At 33.8% G+C, this 27,946-nt stretch overlaps 1 protein-coding gene across 7 annotated transcripts; it reads right to left on the reverse strand.

Annotated features, from left to right (window-relative positions):
- Positions 1 to 509: 509 nt before the first annotated feature.
- On the reverse strand, positions 510 to 27,946 carry LOC125645638 (E3 ubiquitin-protein ligase Siah1-like). 7 transcript variants are annotated; one of them, XM_048871277.2, is made up of 9 exons: positions 27,817 to 27,946; positions 27,425 to 27,547; positions 24,872 to 24,964; positions 24,069 to 24,202; positions 11,682 to 11,843; positions 10,430 to 10,562; positions 9,693 to 9,799; positions 9,313 to 9,505; positions 510 to 4,577 (listed from the first exon to the last, which is right to left on the reverse strand). In XM_048871277.2, exons 4-9 carry the CDS (start codon positions 24,166 to 24,168, stop codon positions 4,400 to 4,402), a joined length of 873 nt encoding a protein of 290 aa, XP_048727234.1. In that variant the 5' UTR covers positions 24,169 to 24,202; positions 24,872 to 24,964; positions 27,425 to 27,547; positions 27,817 to 27,946; the 3' UTR covers positions 510 to 4,399. The 7 variants fall into 7 exon arrangements, with proteins under 7 accessions (XP_048727234.1, XP_048727235.1, XP_055996300.1 ...); XM_048871278.2 differs by lacking the exon at positions 24,872 to 24,964 and having other exon boundaries at positions 27,470 to 27,547; XM_056140325.1 differs by lacking the exon at positions 24,872 to 24,964 and having other exon boundaries at positions 27,454 to 27,547.

The raw sequence follows: 27,946 nt of genomic DNA on the forward strand, positions 1-27,946 counted from the left end.
GTTATTGAAGACTGAATAATCCAAATAATACATTATGTATTGGCCTTTTGAGTACTTTCAGTTACCGAGAATACCAGTTATTTCTTTTTTTAAAAATTAACTGAAAGATATCTACTGGGTAAAGGGTTACGATGTTGGCAACGACTGTCATCATCGTGATGTAGAAACTTCACAAGATCAATAGTCTGGGACTGTACTATGGAAATGGTTTTCGTTGATTCCATTGTTGCACTTATCCCGCAATTTCAAACCATGTCGAAAAATGTTCGTGTACAAAAACCATATCCCACTTGGCAATCCAGGAAAATTGATATCTACGAAATTAAATGACTCCACACTCAACTATATCACAAAACTAAGGTTAAACGAGTAATTTTTTTCCATTTAAAATAAGGGTCTACATAACGTCATGTGGCTGTAAGAAAATAAATTACTGCGATCTCTTCACGTTACATGTAAAGTATGTGGGCGTGAAGCGTCGCAGTTTATACAGAGTGAAGAACACGCAATTTAATGATTTGTAATTTATTACATCAGTCAACATGATTACACCCCAATACTGATGACAATGACACTGTAGAAATCTTTAAAATATAGGTGTATACTCCATACTTGAATCCCTTAAATGTAAAATGCATAAACTTGAACATAAATCTGATAGTGTGACAATAAACACTGACAATTTGTGCAAGAACCTGTATCTCTAGTTCATGTCAGCCATGCCATCTCTGCATGCATAACTACGAAAAACTACTTAAGGTAGCTACATCCTCAAGTGATGTCATAGGTTTTTTTGCAAAATCTTTATTTTAATTGTGCATGGTAGAAATATATCTTTAAGAGGAATTTTATTCAATGGGTATTATTAAAAAAAAAAAAAAAAAAAAGATTTATAACTACACTGTACATGTATTTGATACCGACAGGTTTATATTTTCTAAAAGTATACTACAAAAACATTGTTAAGGGCAATAACTCCTATGCTGGTATTTCTCTATATAAAGATTTCCTTTACAAGTAGTTTTTTGAAACTGCCGAAATTAAATTTTCGTCATTTTGACCAGTCTTTGAGTATTTTGATCATGCTGTATAATGAAAATGTGCAATTTTCTGATGTTGATATCAACCTTTTGTTCTTGTCTGACATGGCAACATCTTTATTTTCTTTGGTTAATGACTAAATTCACCTATATCAAGTGGAAATCAATAGTTTTTCTAGTTTGAACAATTAATTTTAATAAATCACATGAGGTTGGAGCTACCTTAATACATGTATGAGCAATGAATAAACATTTTCCTTCATTTAACAAATTGGAGGGAGGGACAACATTAGAATTACCCCAACTTTGGACTTTCAGAGTGTTTTGGACGCCACTTTATTTACTCCAAGGGTTAAAATTTATGCATTGCAATTTTAATAAAGAATACAATATATAAGTCAACAGAGTAATTTGTATTTACAAATCTAACCCTTGATTATGCAATGGATGTTATAACCTTCACAGTAACCAGTATTGAAAAACAAACATATCAAGATCAATAGTCACAGACGCTCCTGTCCATCGGGTGTGAATAAAATGAAAGCAATCATGTACAGTAATGCCAAAACAATAATGGAACATTTTTAAATTACATTACATAAATCACCACATTTCACTGAAAATCAGTCCATATGAAGACATTTAAAATTTGCAATATTACAGCACATGAGAAAATTACTAGTATCAAAATGATGTTGCAAATAAATTCCAAGCAATGACTAGAATGATGTACTCCTATACACAGGTACTAAATGAAACAAACTGTGGACTTTTAATAAGTTGCATATGACACCCTCAAGAACTTGAGGTACATTAAAACTATGTATATTTATAACTGACACAGGTGTACTTTGCATGTACACTACATATAGTAAAATGCTCCACTGGTTTTTCTTATCATATGGCATTTCAAAGATTTCCATTTAAAAATGAACTTCATTAGTAAAACCTATGAACAATAGTTTATGCCTAAGAGACAAAAATGATTTTTTTAAAATGTTCTTTATCCAAAAATCTTTTTGTTTGCTTAGAAATTTCTGCAAAACAAGAAAACAGCAGAATACATATACATAAACACATTAATACAGGCATGCTGGGATATCCTGCCCTACCTTTGCTTCTTCATATTACATTGTACTTTTGCATAAAATCACATGAATCATAACCCTGACTTGTCATTGCTTATCATAATACCATTTTGTTTTGGATGACACTACAGTTGTCTGTAAATTTGCATGTTGTGTCTGCATGCAAAATCTGTAGATCTTTGACTGAATTTCCAAATGGTATATGGTTTCTAGACTTTCAGACAGTTTTTCACAAGTTTAGGCAAATCATTACTGCCCTCCAACCCAGCAAACAACTACATAATACACAACTTCTTATTCAACCCTAGTCAGAACAGAAAGACATTGTAAATTCCCATTTACATCATGTATATATTGTGTTATGTATAGTGACAGTATATTACATTACTACTCTAACATAGAAAGCAGATATGTGATAGATAAATAACTGCACTCTTTAAACAAATGTAAATGATTGGAGCTTCAATGGAAACACTTGTTAATTTACAGTATTTATTATATCATTTGTTTACCTCAACTTGCATACTGATACATGTACCACCATAAAACATGCCACACTAATTTTTCATGATTACTTGGCATCGTTGCATACTAATTATTTTTGAAGAATAATAGATAAAATAAATTTTTATGTTAATCTTTTCTTGTTGTCTTTTGTTCGAGTTTTTTCTTCGATGTAAATTCATGAGTATCTATAAAAAGATTATTCAAGGCATACTTACTTCGTAGTTTATTTAATTAGCTCAATTGGCAATTCTTTTCTCATTAAAACCTCTTTCTAAAATAAAAGTACATGTCTAAAAAAAAAAATCCAAAATACTAAATGTTGGCGAACAGTTAATACATTTCATTATATTGTTACAACAGCAGAAATAAATTCACAAAACTAAGTAGCAACAGGCCCTAGATTTTCTGCAAGAATTGAGGCATTTATTCCAACAGTTTGACATAAGTAATGCCTAAAAGCTTTTTTTTTAAACAGAAAATTGGACGGATCCCTTTCAAAACATTTTAAAAACAGCATTCAGACTTGTTTCAGTCTCTTTGTGATTAGACGTCTATAAGACAGTAACAGAATCATCAGTTTTTACGAGTTAAATTTTGGTTGGGTTGGTATTTTTCCCACCTTTCTTGGACTATTTGTCTGAAACAAAAATAACCTGCATTCAAACATTTGTTATATCTAACAGTATGGAAGTACATTAAAGTTCCTTGACCAAAATGAAATTATTATAACGACGTGCAAGTCATTTACGAGTGTTAATTGAGGTGACAAAAAATATTACAGTCTGGTATGTCAGAGCAAGGTCTGGTAAAATATCTACTCTACCAAACATCAAATCTGGTTAAATTTTTTTCATACTTTTGTAAACTCGGTTTATGTGAAAAATTTAAGTTTTATTTAATACTCCGTTTTATAAAATTAAATCTTCATTAATTTAGTCCAGAAGAAAACATGGTAAGGGTTGATCATGTGTACATATAGACCAAATAGACCTGTGTGCAAGTTTTACATAAACTTCATTCTTAAATTTAGCTCGATGATTTTAATTATACTGTGGAGAACATAAAAAAAAAAACTAGTGATGACTGTTTTCAAAATAACAATATGATTATAATGCCTAGAAAGGTCATCTTGGTTTTGGAAGAAAAAATAAAGCAAGATAGAAATAACTACTGTATAACAGTGACATGATCTCATCATCATAGGAATCAATACACGCACAACGCATGAAATAACTAAAAATTTCAAATAAATACTTAAGATATGATCTCTTCTAACCAGTCAACAATCACTCCCTGATATTACATATATTTACTTTGGCAACATCCATTCTCTCTTTTGAACCTTTTCTTACTCAATACTTTATAGTCTATGGGCACAAATGAATTCATGTAAAATTTTCGTTCCTCTCCTCTCTCTCTCCCTCTCGCTCACATTAGATCTGGGATCTCAAGAGTTGCTTTCCTTGATCATTCTATTACACACTTGCTTCGACAATTATTGCATTAATTCTGATAAGTTGATATTGCATTCTCATTCTTTAAGTACCTGGCGATTCCCAAAGATCAAAAGACATACAAATTTATCAATCACATACATAATGAAAGTATTTGGTAGATTTTATAACCCACTCATGTACTGACCAAGGAAAGCAAATCTACATTAGTTATATTGACACAATACCACAAAGTCCTGATATTACATTAAGACACACAGGGCTGTCATTGGTTGGCCATTGTGCACAGTATTAACATGCACCCTGCCTCTCAACACATGGATATTGTGACATTGATGCCAAGGTTGCCATGATCAGCAAATAATTGGGCAATGTTTGTGTCAAACACAAGACAGTCACTGGCAATGATGGCGGACTGCACTCCATCGTGAATACTACGGGGCGTGGCTTCCCATGACAAACGTCTGCGATGACTGTTCAGCTCCAGTCTGAAAGTTCAAAACAGGAACATTTTCTAAAAATTGCATATTTTCCTTCTTTATATAATTTCTACCATTATTGGTTCATTCCATATACCACATGTTGAGTTACACAATGAAGAATAGACTGGGTGTTGCCATTAGTAAGCTGTAAAGAGCAGAATGACTGGGTGTTTCTAAAAACAGGAGTGTTGTAAATTTGATGTACTGCTACTATTAATGTCTTAGAATTGTGATGTCATTCTGTGGCCCTTTTCACAAAAAATCTTACGATTAAGTTGAAAATTTTAAAAAGCTGTTATTCTTTTACAATTTTTCATTCATATATTTTGAATGAACATAACTAAGTAAATACATAGGTGATAAATCTGATATTTTTACCCAGGGCATAGCTGCACTCGGTTGAGCATAAACAGACAAAATTTTTATTTATTTTTTTATTCGTAAGATTTTTTGTGAAAATGGTCACAGCTGTATGCTATTGTAACATTGATATCTATAGATGTAGACACACCCACCTTTTCAAAGATGTAAGTTACAATAAAAGAAGACAAAGTTGTCATAGATAATGTCAAAGCTAACACTACAAAAAAGATATGAATATGGCTGTTCATACTGTAAATGTTTAAATGAAGCAGAATTATATAACTAATTCTTGAGATTCTGTACCATCCATACATAAATCAAAGTCAGAGAAACTTCAGTTATAAAATATCATTAAATATGTCAATCTTTTGATTATGAATAATGAACATTATGAGAGCATCATCTAAACTTTTACAACCACAGATATATCAACCTCAGAGGAAATCATATCCATCAAGAATGAAGGGCATGGGCAATAAAATTTTGAATATGATGAACATTTAATATCGTCTAACAGGGGCGTACCTAGGGGGTTTGATGTAGATTCCCTGAATTGGTAAGGGGTGTGGTGGCCCTCAATGGGCCAACAGCAACGCCCTGGTAGGGTGTTTGGTGGGGGGGGGGGGGCGGTTGGTTGGATTCTAGGCATCTTGGCATGTAGTTAAGCACCTTCTGGAGGACATGAAATTCATATTTTGCTAAGATGTTTGGATGCATTTTTATGCTATTAAAAAATGTAATTAAAATTACAAATTTGAAGAAAATGCATGCAATTTTCTTGATATTTTTGAGAACACTGACAATTCTTTCCTCAAAATCTATAATGACTTTATCCAAGTCAATGAAAAATTCTTTTTTTTTTTCAATTCTAATTTTAATATTGTATTGATATTTTTATAAATTTCTTATTCATTTACTTTTGGGAGTATGAGCACATGCCTAAAGATGCCCTGAACTAAGGATTATACAACTATAGATATACTGACCCTAGAGAAACTTCATTATCAACCGAGCGTGAAATGCATGGGCGATTAGCTATTATTCATATTTTATATTACTTTATTGCCTATGCACTGGGGTTGATATATCTATGGTTGTATAATCTTAGACAATATGAAATGTTCATCGGACATAACCACATGACTCACATACTGAAAAACATGACAGTACTGAAATTTTATTGATAACTTGTGTTAATCATCAGACAGGGCAGTACCCAAGTTTTTAATGAATTTCAAGTTTACCCCTTAATATTTGCATAAGTTAATCAGGTAAGTGAATTTGGTCTAAAATTTACAATTTAAAAAATCAGTGTCTTGAACATCTTCACAAGTCAAGGGTTATTGATTCGTTACCTCACACTAACCCTTGACATCAGTCACTATATGAGAGTTGGGCTCATTAGACCATTACGCAATCCACTATAAATAAAACATCCAATGAAATCACTGCATCTTGTTATGGTGTACATGGATACAAATGACGCAATATCATACTGCTGTATTGATAAACACGCGCAATTGTAATATTTACACCACTAATTACGTATATTGATAGTAGATCAAGTTTGGAAAACTTTATTGCTTAAGACAATATTGCTTTAACGATTAAAACATCCATAACTGTAGGTATCAATACACGTGTTTTAATTCGTGTTGTTATAAATAGAACCACATTCTCATCGGTTCCCACTCTTTTGTGGAAACAATCAGAAAGGGCCCAACTTTTTGAAAGTCACTGATGTCTAGGGTTAATAGAATTGATATAGAAAATGTTACAAGGTAAGATAAAGAAATTTTATCATTATATGTAGAAAGTGTATGATGAGTTATCAAGCTGAATCTTCAGATTTACATTCACTATTATTATGCATCACGATATTAATCTTGATGGATATAAAATTTGTAAGACACAATGAGCACATTGGGAACTTTAATTTCAGTCACGAGAACATGTTTTCTTGTGACAAACCACAGAAACACGTTCAAAATCACATATCCTAATGATGAAAAAAACCAAAATGGTGGCGGATGTTTCAAACATGTTTTATGACAGAATTCAGCTTACACTCCATTTACATCTTCCCTTTATAACATTTATTTAAAAATTCAGATACAGTGTTATTAATTCTCTCTTTATTTCAACATAGTAAGCAAAGAAAATAAACGAACACCAAAATTTCAGGCTTCATGAATGGTCAAGAACATAGTAAGGGTGGATGTGGAGGGTTCCAAAAATACATATTAGGCCAAATAAGATTCAAATTACGATTCTCAGGCCCGCACGCATCCGTTTTGAGGTTGCCACATTACCGATTTTATCAATTTTTCAATAAAATTTCACATTTTGCATTCCGAGTTCTCTTGCATCTTTGTAACTTCCGAATCACAGCCACTTGGGTAAGCTAATTTACAACTTCTTACCCCAATTCATAAGGTTCAGAGACGTCTCCACATAAGTGAAGTATTCTCGAGAGGGACGTTAAACAATATACAATCAATCATAACGTTCCGTAATAGCTCAAAGTGACTGTAAATTGTAAAACCATCTGCACAAGGATCACAGCCATTTTAGACTGGTGCCACTAATTACCCGTATTGACTTCATTATTCCAAATCGTCAAGCACCAATGTTAATGTGGTTTGGATACAAGTAGACATAATATGTTTTACAGTGTGACCGTTTTTGAGGGCGAAAAATGTATTGGCATCTATAGAACCTACATCCATAACGGAAACAAAAAAACCCCAAGGTTAGCACCTAGCGTGCGAGGACAGCTCTATTAGAGCATCCTTCTAACTTTAATAGACATTTGATCCCCCTATTCATTGAACACGGGAAACATAATGCAATATGATGTAAACAGTGCATTGTAATGTCATATTCAGTTGCAGTGTTTAGCAAATTCAAACAAAGGAGACATGGTACTTGTAATCATGTTAATCGAGGAGTGATTATATATGACTAAGAAAATAAGATTTACATGATTTTATGGATTTTATGTAACATCTTGGAACGACATGAACTTGGGTACACAAGATTCAATATGGAGAAATACATGTCAGCGTGCTGGTATTTCAATCAACACCATTCGGACCAAAATTTTCAGGTTCCATAGGTATGGTTTAATTTTTATTAAGTTTTCTATATTTTCCTTTTAAATATGTATATACGTGTTACCTATAGGGAGAGCTCCGCTCTCACAGCCCTTTGAGCCGTGAGAAGGCTTCACCCTCTATCAAGAGCTGTGTATCTTTATAAGACTTGTCATTTGCATAATTTGTGTATTATATTGAATTATTATTCACCAAAATTAATTTTTGAGCCTCTAAATCATTTTGGGTCATTCATCCTTTTGGGTATTTAGTGCCATCGGTGTCAAAAGTGAAAGTGCATACAAGGTTTTAACAATTTTCAGTCACTTAAAGGACACATCTCGTGTTTTCAAAGTATGCAGAATTATAATAATGCAGTGTTATTTACAAGCCGTTAATGTGATAATTGTTTGTTTGTCAATTAAATCTAATCTGTTTATGATATTGGCTAACAACTGTTTTCAAATCTTCTTGCTCGAGGTCGCATATGACGTCACAGATAATGGCGCGTAAAATATCGAAGAAAATATGCATATCGCAAGATTTGAATTTCATCGCTTTCAAACTCGAAAACTACGCAAACTGTTTCATTTAAAACACATGTAAAGTAGTTTTAGGCATGAAATGAATTAATTTTGCTGAAAAAATTAAAAAGTTTAGAAACATGCGATGTGTCCTAAAGTTGGAGCTATTACGGAACTCATTTACAAATTGGGGTAAGAAATTCGACTTAAAAATGATATCCAATGTTGCACATTCTATGTAATTGCTTGTTGCAATGCACAAACATTCTGTTTAGTGGTACAATGCCTGGACCCAGTTAAAATTCAGTTACAATAATGGACATTTTTCTGAAATCGTTTCTGCATATCTTGGGTATGTTTAAAGTTTTTTCCCATCAACAACTTCCGTATTTTCAAAAAATGCCTCATTCATCTATTTTATTGCTAATAAAAATGAAAAATGTACAACCTTTCTCTCTCATCTGTTTATGAGAAAATTGTCCTGAGAACCAGAGAATTAATTTTATGTGGCCTTATCTTTTTGACAGAAATATATTCATGGGTTAAAATTTATATGGGTTGAGAATAAGAACATAACCTTGTGAATTTTGATTCCATGGAGAAGAGTTGTTTATAGTAGTTTACTTTCTACAGTTCATGACAAAAACTCAAGGAGGATTTGAATTTGTAGGTCATGAGCATGAGCAATGAATTTTTGACTCCATTGAAGAGTACAAATCTTAAAATAGAAGAGGACCACTCTGATGTGTACTTTGTTACCTGTATGCGAAGTTTTCGGCCTGTTTGCGTGTGCCTATCAGCTGTACAATGGCATAGAACATCTGCTGTCCCTCCAACTTCTCCTGTTTCTCCAGAACCAGCATGAAATTATGACCAAAACAAGACTGCATCATGACCCAGTCCACAGCCCCGGGGAGATTTATATCAGTGGCCAGGAACACAATGTCTTCACCTAAGATCACAAAGCATGATGCATACATTGTAACTGTCTTAGCTAAACTATGAACTTACACAAAAGTGACACATGAAACTTTTTACAAAATAAATGTCAAAGGCAAAAATAACCTTATAACACAAATAGTCCTTTTAATGTTTGGTAAATAAAATTAAAAAATGTTTGATAGAAAACACCGATATACCCTGGAGTGTGGTGATGCTCTTGTGCTGCTGCATCAGGTGGGCCATGACCATTTCTAGTGACCCCTGCCATTTACATGAGGCTCCGGGACAGGGACAGCAATATGGTCTGAAAAGTAGGACAGTCAGAACACACATTATTCGGGCTGGAATATTCAGGACAATTTTGAATCTGTCATTTAATGTCTCAAATGATAGTCAATGCCAACTTTTTTTTTTATCTAGTCAATGTAACCATGCATTTAGACAACACAGAAATAAATCATCTAGATTAATTACAGGACATGGTCACAAAGGAGTGAGACATGCAATGAAAATGCTAATCAGCATCACCATGCTTTTGCTGATGTAATTAAAAGAAACTTTGTCCAATGTTGTGGCCTTAAAATAACCCAAGGCACTGAATAGTCCTGTCACAGTAGTTTTGAATAATGATTTCTGGTTGCTGCTTCAATCAGGTAACTCTTTCTAGATTTTGGATCAATACCATCAGACAGTATTTGGTTTGATCCTTATAATTTCCTTTTCATTAAAAAATGAACAATATTGCAAGTATGAGCTCCTACATAAAAGGATGCTTCTAATCTATTATACCAAAGTGTAGGCTTGATGTTCTGAAAAGATTTCTAAGAATTTTCTCCATATATTACAATGTACATGTATATGTGGCTCCACCCTGACCCTGCATGCTCTATGATCACAATAACAAAGCTGTTCAGGTGTATTAAAAACAATTTACCTGTATTCACATGTTTCTTCATGCTCCTGTTTGTCAGTATGGAGAAGGGTAACGGGACAACCACTAGAGGAATATTTACAAGGGAACATCACTGTAGTGGCTACTTTTTCCATTGCCAGATTCCTGATGTTGCCTACATGAACAGAACATTTAGAAATACAGACTATGGGGGAAAGTACAGCCAGCTGGTCTCTAGTGGGAAAAACACCTCTATGCTCAGTGGCTTTATTCAATCTGATGTATGTCATTCATAGGTGGTTTCATTCAATGTTGCAATGACAACAAACCCAGCAATGGTAATTTATCTTCACAGCAACAAAAGCAACGTCAGCAATATCAATATTGCTGGATCACAAGAAAGCATTCATAGTGTCATGGTTACCTATAGTGTCATGGTTACCCAGTGTCATGGTTACCCATGGTGTCAAGGTCACCCATACTGTCAAGATCATCCAAAGAGACAGGGTATCTAAATCTAATTTCCCAAGATATGACTAAGACGTCTAAGCTATAATAGCGTACTGGGATAGGATGCAATCATTCAATGTGTATTCATGCAAAGTACCAAGACATTTTCCCCAAGGTAGTGGGAAAGCTCAGTTTTCTAATGCCTGAAGCCAAGGGCTGAAGACATAAGAACACTGTCAGAGATGATCACTTCTGGTATGGCAGTCCCTTCAACATATGGATTCCAGTATGATGAAATCCATTCAATAGATCTCTATCCATTCAACAGATCACTTATGGAATAAATAATCCATTTAATAGACCGATTCATTCATAACATAAGGTAACCCATGCAATAAAAAGCTGCCATTCGATACGATTGTACACTGATTGATATAACAGTAAAAGTTGTAGTGCGATATATTGGGCAACATCGTGTACATTGTATTCACCCTGACATTATTCCATAGCAGGGATAATCACAGTCCTTGGCGTGATTTGATAAATGTCTTGCAGATATTCTGGAATTAATTACATGTATATTTTCCCCTATTTCTATACATATAACTGCATGTCTATAAAAATGTATCATTCAAAATTTAATACACATTTTTTGTAATCTTCCTGTTTCTAACTGATAAATCAATGACACTGGTGCTAATTTTTAAAATCCCTTTTTGACATGTTTTTTCCCTCCATGTCATTGTGAAATATTCAATAAACATGCTGTTCTTTACATTGAATTTTACAGCTGCAATGAATGCTCTCCCATAATTTCTCTTCTTACATGATATTTCTCACTCACCTAACGGTCCACGACATGTTGGACACATGTTCAGTTTCTGTTTACAGGCTTGGCAGACAATATGGCCACTTTGACACTGGGTAATGGGAGGCAGTGCATAGTCAAAGCAGACCGGACACTCAAAGAGCGAGGCAAGGTCCGAGTTACTGCTACCTGCAGCGGCTGTTCAAAGGAAATGGAGCATTATTAAACTACTATTCAAGTTGCAACACCTGGGAAGATGCATACATGTAAATGCATCATATATTAGAAGTGAAGAATTTGACAGAATTGTATGGCAGATCTTCATTTCTAAACTTACACAATAAATGAAAAACTCTACAAAGTACAGATTTACAATCACATGTAGTAGGTCCATTAAAATGTTTAAAAAATGAGGTCTAACTATCATTAGTTACACAGTCAGTTTGGGACGTAATACGGGGTCATCCAGGGTGTGAAATGGAAATCTGTATTCGGAGAGGCAAAGCCGAGTCCCAATACGGATTTCCATTTCACACCTTGGATGACTTCGTATTACATTCCAAACTGACTGTGCAACGAATTTATCCTGCTGAAGACCTTTAAAAACTTTGTTAAAATTTCAGTAGGATCGTTGATCAATATTATTCGGTTATCAAATTGAATTTCATATACATGTATTACATTGGAAAATCATATAATCACAATATCAAAACATCACAGTTAAAAATATGAACAAAAACATTAACTAAACAAATCATGTATGTTAAAACTGAACACAGACATAATTATTATATTGAAAGCTACGGTAGCTGTCAGACCAATATACCCTTGCACAGAGACAGTGTATTGAAATTTTGGGGTGTCATATGATTTGTAAGTGACGTCGCAGTTGCCAAACTCTCTAAACGGAGACCTAATATAAAAAATTTCGGAGCGTCATGTGATTCGTTAGTGACGTCGCAGTTGTCAAATTAATACATCCTCCGGATGAAGACCTAATATAAAAAATTTCAGGGTGTCATGTGATTAGCTTTTATCCAATCAATTATCTACAAATTTGTCTGAAGCGGGATAAAGAAATGATATCTTGCTCTCTAATTGCTATATCAATAGTTACTGTAATTAACACAACTGAGAACTGAGAGAGTTTCCAACCTCCTCCACATTTTACACTACACAGATCTGAAGTACTAATACCTCAATACTGTTGGTTTACCTTGGAGCTCATTAAAATGGGGATCTTTTGAGTAGTTATAATGATTCAAGCAGATTACATGACTATAGGCTTTCAAGTGACATTTTGCAAAAAATAAGGGCCATTTTTAGAGCAAAATTATCAAAAAATAAGGGCCTAGGCCTTTTTAAGGACTTTTAAGGGCTTTTTAGACAAAAATAAGGGTTAAAATTACAAATCAATAGGAAAGAAAATATGTTTTACTCACCATTTGCAAGAGCAATAATACTAAAACTAATTACCCACTCAGAAGATCATACCAGTGGTCATCAACAGCCATATTCGGCATTCAGCACAAACCATGATATAATTCAGGTGGACTCCCATGGCTCACAATCAATGCTGAATATAGCTGATAACCATCAAGATGTCTTCTGAGAGGTACATTTAATCAACATATTCATTTTCTGAAAGTATACTAAGACTAAATTTAATAAATTCCAACACTTACTTTATGTCAAATTTATTTAAACTTTCAAAATTTGAAAATGTAGGAATTTCAACAAAAAATATGGGCTTTTTTAGGATTCTAAAGCTCAAATAAGGAAAATAAGGGCTGTTGTAGAAAAATAAAGGCCCGCTTGAAAGCCTGTGACTATCATATAGAGCTATAATCAATTATCAATTAGTAAATATCTTCCACTTGTATTAATTAACTTATAATCTTAAAGGGGTATATTAGCTGTGAAAGTGAAGGCAACCATTTTTTCCTCAATAGCATGGGAATATATATTGATGACTAATAAAACATTATTTTGTACAAAAACAAGAGAAACCTAACAAAACGTTAGATAACCACTTCTAGTGTAAAGAAATATATAAGCCAATGATTATCTAATCATCACAATTACATGTATTCATGTGCCTGCTTTGAGGTTAAAAGTGTTTGAAATAATTAAATACTACTGTTATTACATGTACTGAAATATATATAATCAAGGGGGGGGGGGGGGGGGGGGGCGCCACCTTATGAGACAGGGGGTCTGGGGCTCCTGAATTTTACAGATTTTATAGGGTTTGGAATATGTCTCCTATTTCAGTCATTCGTACTATTTTCCATCATTTTTAATCAGGTGAAATTAGTAAAATGACGCAAATTTTAAGGGTTTTTGGAAAAAATTAAGTTCTCCCAATAAAGTAATTCAAGAAATCAAAAGATTTTGTCATTTATTTCTCCGGGAGTGGAAGAAATTATTGCTTCTTTTATGGTTTAGTACATTTTTCTAAACAAGATGCCACAATTTACCTTAAATTTGAAAATTTTAGGGGGGGGGGGGATTTCAATTTTTGGTGACGAAATTACAGTTAATGTCCCTTTAACTAAACTAAACAGTAAATCCACTTATTAACAGAACATGTCTACTTATAACCAAGTAAAACAATAATTCAGGGTATATGTTGCTACCCTGTGATCTTGTATTATCTTTTGCCATTATCATTTCTTATATCCTAATCACATATCAGGATCAACACAATCTTACTCTGAACCACTAAATCGCTGAATTTCAAGATTTACAAAAATACATCAATCGTCCACTCATAACTGCTGTGGGCAGAGTGTGGGAACATACTAATTTGCCTGTTGCACCCGCTTTAAATTAAGCAAGCCAAGGTAAAAATGCATTGTTGACTGAATTAAAAAATAACATGTTGGTTATGGTGACATATATTGACAGCTGTCATTTTCAGCAAGTTGATGGTTCAGCATGATCATGGTAATCCAAGAAGAATTCTAGAAAAAAAACTTCAAATCCATAACAAGACTTTATAAAAAGCAACCTTGAAATTCATGATGAGACTTTGAAAAGCAACCAACACTCAATGATTAAAACATAATATCTATAAAAGTATGATATAAAATAACAATACTCTCACCCATCATTTCAGAGTGCACATCTGGAATGCATGTATTGGTACACATTTTTAAAATTGTATCTTCTCAAAATCACGTGGTTATTTTAAAACTTCCACAACAAAATATTTTCTAACTTCTCATTCCAATACACATAAATGAACATGACATTGTATGTTTCATCACAATCAGGTGATAACAGCATCTTTCTCTGCATTTTCACATGTAATTAGCAAGTTTCTGAGTCTGGTATCATACATTTCTAGAAAATCAATCACGTCCACCTACTCTACCCACACTGCTCTTAAGAACTTGCATGACACGTGTTACTTTATTAAGGAATCCCAAAACAAATTCATTTCAAAATCTGCTGATTCTTGTGCAAGATAAAAGGATTACAGGATCCGAAGGCATAATGAAAATCCAGTGTAGTGGTTGGATGGAATTAACAACAATTTTGCTGAGATAAGTCAAAATACATGTGTTCTATAATTTTCCTTTCAATATTTATTTTTAACTAAAGATTAACAGTTCTTGAACATAAATGTGATAGTTTAGGATCCAGAACTGAAGATTTGGCTCCAAAATGCAGGAGATTGCGGGCCAATTTTCTTCATTTTTTTCCCCCCATATGAACCAATTAAAACAAAGATTATTCATCCTTACGTACTACATATCAGGTTAAAATCAGTAGGAAAACATCACAATTTTGTCGCATTGAAGCAAATCGTAGTCACATGAATTATCCGAAAAGAAAAATTTATTCAAAACCTATATCTATAACTTTCCATGTGCTATTTCAATGTCAACTTTTCATCCAGAAAATGAAGATGTGGATCCAAGGCTCTCTTTTATGGAAGGAAAACAATAATGGATTATTTGAGCACTTTGCAAACGATAAAACTATCTTTTAATTGTCATAGTTGGACTAGACTACAGACTGAATGCATGATGTAAATACGCGTATATCACCATTAATAAACTAGATGACCATTGTGTATCGTCTGTATATCAAATCTTTACTGATCTGTGTAGAATTCTGCTCTATTTATCTCTTCTCCATTAAGAATAACATAATCACCTTTTCAATGTTTTTGCTTTTGATATCTCTACAAATTGTATTGATAGTCATTTCCTCATGATTGCACTGTAGTTACGTTGTAAACAATGTGTGTATGAATACAGATAAATATAGTACATGTATTTATTTTAATGGCTGGAAATTCTAACAAAAATGAAAAAAGAATGCAAATGTAAGAAATAAACCTCATTTTTGAAAATAACTGAACTGCAACTCTTGATGCCAACATACTTTTCATGAAGTGCCAACGAAATTTATTTCTTAAAAAAACAAACACCCAACACGACGTGAATCTTTAATATCAGCAGGAATTCAGACAATTAACAGCTCCGCTATTTTGATTATATTCAAACATGACATAATTAATTTGATAAATGGTGGTATTAAGATAAATAAAGTGATGACTTTATATTAAATTTGTTATACAATGTCAGATTGGTCACCATGGTAACACATGAAATTACGCATAAACCTGTGCATGTGAAGCTCCAGTGTGTGTTAGCACAATTATCACCTGTCTTATCACCTGTCATCATTTGGAATCAACAATGGGGATTGCTAGAAAGGTGTTCATTGTATGTGATATAATACTAATTTGGAATTAAATAAGACTTTATGAAAGTCAGACTAGGGTCTAGAAATAAATATCAAATATATCTGAATTTTGTATCTATTTGCAGGATAACGGTAATTTTTATGCCCTCACCACAAAGTGATCGGGGCAGTTTTACCCTTGTCTGTCCTTCCATGACATCTGTAGTTTTCCGAACTTTTTTTCTAAACGCCTTGAGATATTGAATTAATTTTTGTATGTAAGTGTATATTGATGAATTACATATCGAGTTCAGGGATCGACATTAATGGTTGTCTGATTGCCTGGGGCAAGTGGTTATTTAAGTAGAAAATGTGATTATTATAATAATTGTGTTAAGCTTGATGAATATCAAATATTAGAACGTAATGTCCAACTCAATATATTGCTGTTTTCTTTACCAAATCGTCAGATTATAGCGAAGGCCCATTTTGAAAGACCAGAGAGATAATTAGAGTTACTGGTTGACAGGCTTATTATTATTAGAGTCTTAAAATATTTCGGACAACTAAGTTTTTCATTCGGACAAGTAAAACTTCGAGTTTACTTGCCCAAAAGGCAAACAAAAAGAAAAGTTAATGTCTATCCCTGGAGTTCGAATTTTGTCCTGGTTAGTTGATTTTTGATAGAGTTGTGTCCCTTTAATGAAAAAAAAAATTAATGTTAGGATCAGTTTTCCTGACTTTTTTTGTTAACACCTTGAGATATTGAGATGATTTTTTGTATGCAGATGTACATTGATGAGTTACAGTTTTGTTTTGGTTCATTGATTTTTGATGGAGTTGTGCCCCCTTACAAAAATTAATGTTAGGATCAGTTTTCCAGACTGTTTTTGTAAACACCTCGAGATATAGAAACTTTTATAAAGTATATATTTATTTTATAGCTGATAAAACATAATCAAAGTACTGAAAGTACTGAAAGGCGCTAAGCTGACTTCATGAATTTTGTCTGTAATGTTAATGAGCAGGAACGATTGGAAACAATGTCCTGAATCTGTTCAACATGTTGAAAATATAAACTTATATGACGTTAAAAACAAAGGTCATTATGATAATTTTGATCCCACCCTAAACTAAAACCCTGTCCTTGGATCATGAAATTTACAAGTTTGGTAAAGGACATCTGCTCTTTTTTTCAAATATAGGTAGTGTTCAACCTGTATGCGGACGGTCAGGATTCGAATCCCAGCCGCGACAGGCCTAGGTCGTTAAAACAGGTAGTGACAATTCCATTGCCAAACCCTTGGCATCAGGTGTGAATGTCACTGGTCTTCGGAGATGGCCTAAAAAAACGGATGTCCCGTGTCACAGGTGTGGCACACTAAAGAACCCTCACTGCTCAATGGCCGTATGCGTCCAACAAAGGCCTAAATTTTGCAGCCCTTCAACGGTCTTGGTTACATCTCCATATGAACTAAAATTATCGAGAACGACGTTAAACAAGATACAATCAATCAATAGCATTAAAGGCTATGCTATTCAAGTATTTTACACATAAACACTTTATACCCAGTTTGGTCCCCACCCATCTTCCCAAGTCGAGGGTTTCTGATCCGCTCCGCTCCGGCCCCCACCCTGGATCATGAAATACTCTACATGACAATGCATTTTTTTCTTACAGATGTGATGTTGTAGAGAGGAATATATCTCAAAATGTCAACTTTTGGTAGAAAATGTGAACACAGTTGTAATGGTAGTTTTCGGTAAACAGTGTTCAATTGTTATTACGCAACTAACTTACTGTTGTGTTCCAGTTTAATAGTGTATGAAATATTTTCAGAATACAACTAAAATGAAACAAATCAATAGTTTGATACATACATGTATGTCAAATAATGATAGAAAGGAACAAACATACCACTAGACAGAAAAGAAAAATACACATAACCACATACACTATAAACTAACAAGTGCCACAGATATTCATATCAAAACACACCAACAATGCAGGTCTATGAAACACTTTACATCCATTTCATCACCTCATCAGAAATCATATAAATACATACATAAACATGCATCTATATGACTTGTACTACAGAATCCAGTACATGATTGATTATCTGTATATAACAATGAAACCATGAAAGTGGAATTATTTTTTGTAACCAATAATGAAGTTGATTTCAATTCAAAATCAGGTTGGAGAGAATGTGAATCTAAATAAGTCAGATAAATACATGTATAATTGAAAACAAAATTTAGGAAGTTTTTCAAAAAAGATGTTCATCACACATGTGCAATATTAATAACTTTGAAACTGAATGCTGTGTTATCAACAAGAGTAGAAAGAGCTCATTTTTAACATGAAAGTTAGTGCAAGAGGATATACTAAATCGAATATGATAAATTAGACTAACATATATGCATGACTTTACAATCAGGCATTGTTGTGATTGTTTGTTATACATGTATTTCTTAAAAAAAAAAAAAAAAAAATCCAGAGAGTTTGTACACGGGAACATTAAACACTGTACTCATCAACATGTGTGTATTACACTCCTTGTGTAAAAGCTCATATTCATAATGCAATATTAAGGAAACTCGCTTGTTTGTCTGAATGAGACATAATACACATTGCTATTGTTTGAATTTTAAAAAACAGTTCTTTATATGAAAATGCAAACAACCTTAGCAAACAAGAGGCCCATGGGCCACATTGCTCAACTGAGTCACTTTGGCACATATTTGAAGATTTTTTCCTATATATTCGCATATAAAACTTTGATCTCTATTGTGGCCCCAACCTACTCCCGAGGGCAATGATTTTTACAAAATTGAATCTGCACTATGTCATGAAGCTTTCATGTAAATGTAAACTTTTCTAGCCAGTGATTTTTCAGAAGATTTTTAATGATCTTCCCTATATATATGTATGTAAAATTTTGATCCTTTACTGTGGCCCCATCTTACCCCCGGGGACCATGACTTTTACAAACTTCAATCTGCACTATGTCAGGAAGCTTTTGTGCAAATGTAAACTTCTTTAGCCCAATGGTTCTTAAGGAGAAAATATTTAATTTTTCTTCTATTTATTAGTTATGTAAAATTTTGATCCCCTATTATGGCCCCATCCTAACCCCAGGGGTCATGAATTTAGCAAACTTGAATCTCCACTATATCAGGAAGCTTTCATGTAAATGTCAGCTTTTCTGGCTCAGTAGTTTTTGAGAAGATTTTTAAAGATTTTCCTTATATATTTGTAAAACTTTGATCCCCTATTGTTGCCAATCTTACACCTGGGGGCCATGATTTTAACAAATTTTAATCTTCACTATGTCAGGAAGCTTTCATGTAAATTTCCACTTTCCTGGCCCAGTAGTTTTTGAGAAGATTTTTAAAGATTTTCCCTATATATTTCTATGTAAAACTTTGATCCCCTATTGTCACTCCATCTTACCCCCAGGAACCATCATTTTAACAATCTTCACTATGTCAGAAAGCTTTCATGTAAATTTCCACTTTTCTGGCCCAGTAGTTTTTGAGACGAAGATTTTTAAATGGCCACACCCTATTTTTGCAATTTTGTGATTATCTCCCCTTTGAAGGGGACATGGCCCTTCATTAGAACGAATTTGAAAGCCCTGCTTTTAAGGATGCTTTTAGCCAAGTTTGGTTATAATTGGCCCAGTGGTTCTGGAGAAGAAGGCAAAAATGTAATAACTTTACAGACGGACAGACGATCAGAAAAGCTCACTTGAGCTTTCAGCTCAGGTGAGCTAAAACAAACATAAGATTCGCAGCTTGAGTAGGAATTCTAATATGAAAAAAAAAAACGTAACAGAAGTGACTCGCAATAAATATATAATATTTTCAACATGTAAATGTATAAACTCAATGAGAATCCCAAGCTAGGCACTTAAAAGTTACAAAAGTAATTTTCAAACGGTAATGTTCAAACCGCTGTCAGAAATAATGAAGTGGCATCATGCCGAAAAACTAAATTCATTTTTTATATGAAAAGATCGTTCAACGAAAACAAAATGTGGGGACAGGGAACGACAGAAAAACCATGCCCCTTCCCCTCCCTCATCCTTTGTACGTTGGGAAATAGATGTAGCATATACCTGTCATTGTCAATTGTTTGTTTGAAGTACAAACAAATTGAAAACACGATTACTTTTCATTGTGTGTAGCGTGCTGTGGACCGCAAATCATTTTACATTCATGCTTGCAATTGACACAATGCCAATGTTTATCTAACACTTGTTCTAACAATATGTATTTCAGTAAACAGCCCTAGTAAAATTCCAAGCGGTGTTTTGAAGACTTGAAACCGGGGCATTGTCTTCCGTAAACGTAGATCTATAATTTTGTACCTTTTGTCTTTTCCCTCCTGCAAGACCATTATTTTCAGTCTCATTTTTGAAACTAAATAAAGAAATCAAATTTGATTGTGTTGATGATGATTCTGAAGAATATCTTGGTATTTAGAAATAGTAATGTAAGCCTAAGTTACACCGTTGCATCCTTTAAATTCCTGCATGACCTACTTACATATATGATCGGGGGATGTGTAATCAGTTACGCAATATCGTCCCTCTGAAACATCAATCTCTGTTCTTCGCTCTCAAAACATAATCGTGCACAAGTTCTTTCTCGTTCACGATATATGCGGATCAGTTAATTTTTTTTATTGTGTTGCACACATTTTTGCTGTGTCGGACAAAATTATTACTGAGTCGGAACAGCAATCAAAACACAAATGGAAAACCTTCATGACTCGTGTATAGCTTAATGACGTGGCTTCTAATTATAGATTGCACCATGCAAAAGTATTGATTTTCTTGACCTCTAAGCGCTATGCGAAGGTAACAATGCAAAGACACCCTAGCCAAAAAGGTTTCGTGTACAGATTCTTATTCATTTTTAGATTTTGAATTACTTAATAATCACTTTAATCATTACAGACGCAGATTCAAACGGGAATTTTAACTGAAGAATGGCCTGCTTCTGTGTCCCACTTTCCCCCAAAATGAGGACAAATATGTCACCTTTTTATACATATTTTATCGACTGTCCAACAAACAGTATTTCCGAGAGAAAAAATGCCCCTGCGAATATGAATGTTATCCCCGTACTAGATCGGTTGCAAAATTACGACTTGTTTACTACAGCGATGCATAAATTTGCCTATAGGTGGCGATAAACTGGAAACATGATGACGAACGCAAATTCCAACTGACGACAAGAAACCGCAGCCATGCTTAGCGCTTTAAAAAGGATTGTTGTTGATTTCTTCATTTACTAAATGCATGTAACATACAATCTGAATACCACATTCATGCTATACTTCGATGGATTTCCTACATTTGACTTGACTGCAGGCGTGGGCATTTGTGTCATTCCGACACATCTAATTTCACGTTATCGTTATCAATTCTTAAATAAATATTTACTGTATTTAAATTTGCGGAACTTGGATGTCATGAAGCAAACATTTCTTCTGTGAGTTGAATTCCTGCTATACAGAACCTAAATTAGACAATTAGTCTGCCCTATAGTACCAGTAATGATTAGGATGTTTTGCATCACTTGTATTTTTAACACAGAGTTGGCATGGTTGTCCTAAGTACTTGAGAGAGAAATGTGAATCTAGTCATACTAAATCATTGAAAAAAAAATCAGGCAGTACATTAAAAAAAATTGCTTACTGCATTAAGCTGATAAATATAGCCATGTACTGAACAAACACAATAAAATGTATTTGGAGTAAAACAGAAGCCTGTACTCTCAAAATATTCATTTAAATTTCAGTGCCATCTATGTATTCCACAAGCAAATGGCAATATCTCACTGAAACATCCACATACAATCAAACCTCGTTATCTCAAACTCAATGGGACTGAGAAAACTTCAAGATATCCGAAAATTTGAGATATCAAAGGTAAAATACTACAAGAATAAGTGGTTAGGACACCTGAATGAATCACTGACATATCCATGGTATTTGAGATATCAGTGTTTGAGATACCAAAGATCAACTGTACTAACATTTTTAATATGAATGAGTGAAGGTCCTAAAGTCGTGTGTGTCCAGTAGTCGTGCACCATTTTGTTTGTTGTCATTGTTGGGGCCCGTGCCTAAATATTACGTCACGAGCGGCTGTTTTTTACGAAGATAATTAAACAGAGCATCCATATTTTCACACTGAATGAAATATGGGAAGCAAACAGGAAGGAATGATAATAATACAATTATACACCCAAAATACCCGCCATTTTGTTCATGCTTTTTCCCCTGACTGTCAATTAAGGCACATGTTAATCTTGCTGAACCGCAACTGGTGGGCGTACCAAACACATGGCTAATCAGCATAACCCAATGTGAAGGTTACCATGTATTTTGATTGTTTTATAAGGCCAAGCATTTTAATTGTTCGGTTATTGAAAAGTTGGTAGTCCTTATGTACTTGGAATGTTGCTCAAAATGTCGGGAATTAGTGTATGGCCATACAACTATCTCTTTTAATGTTTTTAGACTTCAAAGGAAAAAAACCTCAAATGTTAAGTTGAGACGATACAGTCCTAGTCGACTTGTCATTGTCTATTTGGCTGTCAAGGATATGTGCATTAGTGTCCATAAGGCAGCGAATAAGTATACGCCTAGTGTCACCATCCAAACTCTTCATGTGAAAAGGAAGATTGACATGGAGAAGGGCACTATGGGATTTATTTAGTTTAATGTAATATTTTATTTCCATTCACTGTATTTAAGTGTAAATGCATAAAACGAATGTGATAAAAAGTTACCAAACAATAAAATGTGTTTTCCTTGACCTCATTTTACTTCTACATCTGGGTGCACGACTACTAGTTCTAAACAAATATGGCCGACATTGAACTTGTTTTGTGCCTCAATAATAAATTTGATAAACCGCTTTGAAATATTTTGAATAAGGCCAATTCAACTTAATTGATAGATTATCATCCCCACCCGCCTCTCAAAAATTGGCCTGCCCTGAATTTTTTTATTTTGCGAAACTTGCGATTTCCGGAATAAGTTCATGTCCGACTCCAGTATTTACACTTCTTGTTTACATTTCCGGTATAGGAACGTGAAAAGTCACATGAAGAAAATAGATTTATATGGTTTTCTTAATTTCTCGCGTTCTTACAGACGTAAATCTTGAAGAAGTTAGGTTTATTTCTGTTATATCCTTAAATTAAAGCTTAACCTGGAATTAGTGTATGAAAATAACATAGATTGATATCCATCTGCCATTAAATGATGCGGATCTGTTGGAGGGGAAAAAATCGTTTGTCTTTAATATTTTTCTCAGAAAAAAAAAAATTAAAAAATAAAATCCTCCCACCCACCCCATACTTTTTGCTGACCTTGGGTGATAATCTACTAATTAAGTTGAACTGGCCTAAAGAGAAAGATTTTAACATGGTAAGTTAATATATCATGTGAAATTAGCTAATGTTTCATTTTGCTGTTTCTTGAAACGGATACTTTCTTAAGCGCACGACTACTGGGCACTCGAGGGTACAATAGCTGCACAGGCAGGACTATAGTTCTTTTTTAGGGAAGCAGCATTAAGAAAATTGGAGAGAGAGAAACTTTTTTCTGTGAAAATAAAAGCTGCTATTGATAAACATGTACTTTACTATGCAAGTATAATGATGAATTGTTTTATATTGGATCTTCAAACTCACCCAGTGCTGCTTGAGTGTTGGAGACATTGGTTGAGCCCACATTGTGTATTTGTTGGCGGGGTTGTTTACCCGATGAAGACGGCTGACGACTCAGGCTCATTTTAGCTGTCGTCTTAACGAAGACAAGCTAGGAGCTGTGAATAACAAAAATTATTTTTGACCTATGGACGGAAAGATCAGCAAGAAAAATATGTCAAAATGGTGCAAACTAATATAAAATACTGACAAGAGCAATAGAGTACACATCAAAATTCAAGTCAACTTGCACAAAACAAACTTTCAACAAAAAGATGTGTACGATGAATTAAAAAGCAATAAATCATTTGAAGAGGGCATTTTACAATGAAATAAAAAGCAATGCAATAATATTTGAAGAGGATTTTATGCTGAAATTATTGCATTGTGACATCTTTGCCCTATTGATGGTGGCAGCAATAGTTGCGGCATCGTGATCACACGTACATCTCTCATGTCTGATATATGCACTGGAGATGAAGGTCAGACAGTGTGAGAGACAGGAAAGTGGGTGGGACTTGTACATTGTGCGGGGAAATTGCCATACCCAGGCCTCAAGACCATAAACTGAGAGCAGACTTAAGTCAAAATCTTGATATTTATATCTTAAGATTTATCTTGCACAAATGTCTTTAAAAAACTTGGTTTATAAAAAAGTCAAATGCAAATATATACTGAAAATTTTATTTGTTTATGAAAATTATTTCGAAAGTTAGCTGGATTTGAAAGTTTGACTTAAGTCTGTTCTCAGTTTATGGTCTTGAGGCTGGATTGGACAAATTCAATACCAAAATATATTTTGTAGGTCTTCCACCAACTGAGCCAGACAACAAAATTTCCTACATGGTTAATATTTTGTGTCTGTGACAAGTCAGTTTCATCTACAATAGATTTCAAAACCCATCATCGTCAGAATGTTACTGAATAAAATCCTGCATTTATACAGTGCATGAAACTCACTGTAAAACTAGCTAGACACGCAGGGCTGACTGCTTGTAAATGACTCTAGTCTACTAACCCCGAGGAAATAACTGCCATTTTTTAAATTACTTAAGGACAGGCCTAATTCATTTCTAACACATAGATTGTATTCAAATTTTGATATTCAGTAAATTTGCATTAAATAAAGTCAATGAAAAAACAAACCCCTATTACCTATTGTGGCCCCACCCTACCCCTGGGGGCCATGTTTTGAAAATGAATCTACATTCTGTAAGGAAGTTTTCACATAAGTTGTCTTTTCTCATCCAGTGGTTGTGTGATCCTTCATTTGAACAAATTTTAATCCCAAGGATACTTTACAACAAATTGGCCCTGTGTTTCTGAAGAAAAATAAAAAAAAAAAAAATGTGTCAAGTTTACAGATAGATGGACTGACATACAGATGCTTGATAACAACTGTCAGATCAGAAAAGGTTACTTGAGGTTATACCTCAGGTGAGTTAAAAAAAACCAAAAGATCCAAGGGTTACATCATTAACTACTGAATTGTGTAATTTGAAATACAGTACCAATGACCATACCCTGAATCATGGTGTGAACAAACTTAAATTTTCCTATAAATTGAATTTCTTAGTAAAATCATGATTTCCTATTGATAGAGAAACTTGTTTATCTTTCATTTGAGGGGTGCCTTGGCTTATTGTTCAACAAAAATTTGGGATGAGTTTTGTAATGAATCTACAGAAAATAATTTAAAAAGATAGAATTCTGATTAATTAATAAGTACATGTATAGCATCTCCATCCAGTGGGATAAACAATTCTGAAGGTAAATACCAATCCTAAATAAAACATCAAGTTTACCGACTTGAAGCAAAAAAATTACGGCAAAAACAAAGTAATTTGATTATTGGTGGCCATATACTGAAAACACGCATTTGAATTAGTTCCTTGATGAACTAGATTTGAAGTCAATAATCTGCTACAACAAGACTTGGACAACATTACTCACTACTATGTTCCCTGTAAAACTATCATGACCTATTGATTAATGTCATGGATAGTTGGTAGTATGAAGTATGGAAATGATTGAAATAACACATGAATTAACCAAAACACACCAAAAAGCCTATGCACTTGATATGAATGAAGTGAAAATTGATCCATTTCTAAAGACAATAATATTATAATAGGGTCATCACTTCTGCACTACATTGTAACAAAATCAAACATTAGTGCTTACTAATCATGATAAACATTGAAATACTAAAATGTTCGAAAAATTACATTGAAAAAAAGAGAGGTAATTCTTACATCAACACTAACCGAATGGGTATTTCATTTTCAATGGCTCGTGAAAAATCATTGTTTCAAAAAATGCTTTGCTCCATCATTCAAGAAAACTTTTTTTTAAATACAAGCGTGGAACAAAAGTCTGCAATACGAGACTTTCGAGATATGGATCCACTTTGACTTTTATTGCACTTTGGACGTAATTTGTTGGGCATGTCAGACTTTTATTGCACTTTGGACGTAATTTGTTGGGCATGTCACTTCCGGATGACTTACAATAACAACTAAGTAAACAAGCATGGAATACTTTAATTGCTATCAAATTCCTGCATTAAAATGCTATCTTTCAAAGAATGAAATCACTACAACCATTTACAAGAAAATGCATTTTGATTAAATTTTGTGAATTGGCAAGGGAAATAAATCTAGGGAATATCTTTAGGATATTGGTAAAACTTCATGCCTTGCATCCAAGGATACGCATCTAAATGCACCCTTTTCCTTCCATTTAAATTAAATCCGGGTACTAAGCACAAATAGTGACTTGGATCGTCATCGTAGGACTGCGTATAAATCTTTACGGACCGTCTGATAGCGAAACTCCATTTGTATCAATGACAACTTTGCCCTACAATTGGTTACTATCACATGACCAGTGTATAAATGTCAATTTCAATTGGTCGTTCCTGCACATCCCGAAAGTTCCGTATTAGGCAACGATGTGCAAACATATGATTTTGCAACTTGAAGTAGGATGAGTTACAGGGAACAAAATTTGTATGCTGAAAGGAAACTCCAATAAAATATTTTAAATATGATGCTCTGGTACCTGCAATACACATTTTCAGTAAATTGTGTTTTCTTGGGTATCTTTAGGACATTTTAATGATTTCACATTCATTTCAGTAAATCCATGCTATATCATAAATGTGTACAACCTATGAATAGTATGCTACCTTGGCCTAATTAACGTATGGTGTAATTTAAACCAACTTGTTTACTAATGTTTAGGCAATTACTTATCCTAATTTTTAATGACAATACATGGTTGATAAAATTAAAAATGCACAGGTCGAGATGTATCTGTGACAAATAGAGAAAACTCACATCAACAACTTTTTACACACAATTTTCACCGATTTCTCTTCCTACCAGACACCTTCAAGTTCAACGTTCAGACATTTCCAAGTTGGGTCCTACATCCCCATTCACGGAAGTGTTCCCAAAGTTCTAAAAATACATTCAATATCTTTTTATATATCGTTTTAGCATCACTATATAGTTCATTATCTCATCGAATATTGTCGTTAATGGGATACAGTCAGCCCACCGCACGAAGTGTGCCAAAAATAATGGCGGATACGAACAATAACAGTGACTTGTTCAGTATATACATGGCACTTATGATGGCTTAATAAACATATGTAGTAAACTTTAAATCAATAATATACGTTCTAGTTAAATACAAAAGGATATTTTTCTATTACTGAGCTCTCAACCTGCGTCAAAGGGACGGGATGTATCAACAGCACTTGTCCGTCACCTTCCTTTGAGTGTATAACGTCATCAAATATGCAGACTATGTTACTTCCGGTTTGTAAATGGGGACCATCTCAGAACTACAATATA

This window comes from Ostrea edulis, chromosome 6 (genome assembly GCF_947568905.1).
Source record: "Ostrea edulis chromosome 6, xbOstEdul1.1, whole genome shotgun sequence".
NCBI lineage: Eukaryota > Metazoa > Mollusca > Bivalvia > Ostreida > Ostreidae > Ostrea > Ostrea edulis.